Genomic DNA, 2412 nt, shown 5'->3' with positions numbered 1-2412 from the left:
TCTTCTTCTTCTTCTTCTTCTTCTTCTTCTTCTTCTTCTTCTTCTTCTTCTTCTTCTTCTCCTTCTTCTTCTTCTTCTTCTTCTTCTTCTCCTTCTTCTTCTTCTTCTTCTTGAGTGAGAGAGCAGTGCATGTCATCAGAGTGACACTGGGGTACAAATATACGAAGCTCAGTATCTCTAAACATATTCACTATCATCATCATTTGATGTTCAGTTCCCATGCCAGCATGGGTGGGACAGTTCAACAGAGGCTCGTTAGTTAAAGGATCGTACCAAGATCCAATGTTTGCCTTGGAATGGTTTCTCTGGCTGAATGCCCTTCCTGAGTGTACAAAGTGCTTTTCATGTGTTTGTTGAAAATGAAGCTTTAATTTCAGGGCTGATATAAAAAAAGACATCGTTTGTGACTAATTAATAATTTTTATTTTCCAACTTTCTACTTCCAGCTGACCCACGGCAATAATGTCTGTGATTCCTACGTACCACACCCTGCTTTCATGAGACTTCAAAACCTTTCTGCCAATGACATTCCTGCATCATTCCTTCCATCAATGACTGACAACACCGACCAGTGTTCAGTTTTCCCGATAGGATCTTCATCTTCATCCACAGCAGTCATCCCGAGTCCCCATTGGCACCTAGCTGTTGGTCAGTACTCATCAATGGTCACCTGGCACGACTACATCACTGACCTTAAAGACACCATGCTGCACAACCCAGACAGCTTTGTCCAGATTTTGTCTTTCCTTTTCCTGCAAGTCGTCAGTGGGATTCTGCATCATCTCGATCGGGGATCCCCGCAGCTTCACTTCCGACCAGTTAGAATATTCCTTCTATCTCAGAAGAACTTCAGTGGAAAACGTGTGTGTTTGCTCCCTTCTTTCAAAGCTGATAATAAACTACCATCAGATATGAATGATTTCTGTGCCAAACTCTTGCATAATCTCTTTGATAAGTATCTCTTTGATGATGAGAAGCTTTTAGAATGTTCCAAGGGTTTGTATCGAGGACTTGAGCTGCTCCAATCAGACAAACCAGACTGCCTGGCTATCGTCAGAGGTATGCTGGAGCTTGTCATTTGGGGACCTTACCCAAGTGAGCTTGCAGGGAGCACTTTCACTAGTCAGGAACAAGCTTATGACTTTTGGCTGGACAAGGAGAGATCAATGATGGTCAATCGGTTTGCTCGGTGCTCTCTTGATCCGAGTGGAAGCTTTTCAATAGAGGACTTTTATAAATTAAGATTTTTGTTAAACTCAACTGGAACAACACTTGTCGAGAATTCACAATATATCAGTTAGCCTAAAGTACATGTTTTTATTTTGTTGGTTTTTTTTTTTTCTGTTTGAAAATAAAAAAGAAATATTTAAAAAATTAAAAAAAAAGAAAACCCTGAAAAGACATATCAGACATTATCAAATGTATTTGTTCTTATTTTGGATTGTATAGCCCCATTTTACTCCTTTCTGTTGACCCCTCTTCTGTTATAAGGTATATATTAAAAAAATACAAAAAAAAAAATCAAAAAAGAAACAAAGAAAAAAGCCAGAAAAGAACAACTAAAGCAAAAAAATTGGAAAATTGAAATTTGGACTTTGCATTGTCTCTTTTTTTTTTTGTAAATTATAATTAAAATTTGTTAATGCACAAATATGGTTTTGTACAGAGCTAATTATGGTGTAATTAATGTTACAGCAACAAACAGGCTTCAAGAATCTACCTCTTGGAGCACTTAATGTTCTGATCCCTGAGATGTCTTGTGAAAAATAAGCATGGAATATATGTTGGGACTCGAAGGATTAATCCTCACTGCACTGGTTAAATTTTTGCTGGTGATGTAACATGCTAATCATATGCAAATCAGTTCCTGCAGCCCCTTTCTATTTGCTGGTAAAAATAAAATATGCTTACTACATTTACATGAAATATGGAGAATTTCAGAAAATACTCAACTATTAACCCCTTACCCAGCAAAGATGGGTTAACTTGTCTTCACCCAATTTGTCTTTTTCAGAGTGCAATGAGTAAAGTTGTCCAAAACATATAATTCCAAAAACAGCCACAGATGAGTTTATATGTCAATTCTTGGCATTTCTTGGTTTTTATGTTTTTTTCTCTTTTACAAATTATGCCCAGATGTCAAGCTCAGAAGATGACAATGTGTATCATCCTTCTATTAGAAGCTTGGATACATCAGATGAGTGTGCAAGCTTGTGTGATAAAAAAAAATTGTCTGAAAATGAAACATATTCTCCAAAAAAAGTTACCTGGGAAGGAGTTAAAGACAAGTTGGTTCTAGTGTCTCAAGTGCACATGCAGGGACTCAAGTATATTCAGTTCTTGTACATTAAGGGTCATGGTTTTACTGAAGACAATAAGACAAATAGTCTCTCTCTCTCTCTCTCTCTCTCT

At 37.2% G+C, this 2412-nt stretch overlaps 1 protein-coding gene across 2 annotated transcripts in view; it reads left to right on the top strand.

Annotated features, from left to right (window-relative positions):
- Nucleotides 1-1587, top strand: part of LOC106883493 (uncharacterized) — a 37127-nt gene extending 35540 nt beyond the window's left edge. For both annotated transcript variants that reach the window (XM_052970141.1, XM_014934521.2), the window contains one exon: nucleotides 447-1587. In XM_052970141.1, the coding sequence (XP_052826101.1) occupies nucleotides 447-1301 (855 nt within the window). In that variant the 3' untranslated portion in view covers nucleotides 1302-1587. The remainder of the gene's footprint in view (nucleotides 1-446) is intronic.
- Nucleotides 1588-2412: the final 825 nt, after the last annotated feature.

Source organism: Octopus bimaculoides, chromosome 8 (assembly GCF_001194135.2).
Source record: "Octopus bimaculoides isolate UCB-OBI-ISO-001 chromosome 8, ASM119413v2, whole genome shotgun sequence".
In the NCBI taxonomy this organism is placed as follows: domain Eukaryota; kingdom Metazoa; phylum Mollusca; class Cephalopoda; order Octopoda; family Octopodidae; genus Octopus; species Octopus bimaculoides.
The sequence above is the reverse complement of the archived record's forward strand: the minus strand, read 5'-3'. Positions and strand labels throughout refer to the sequence as shown.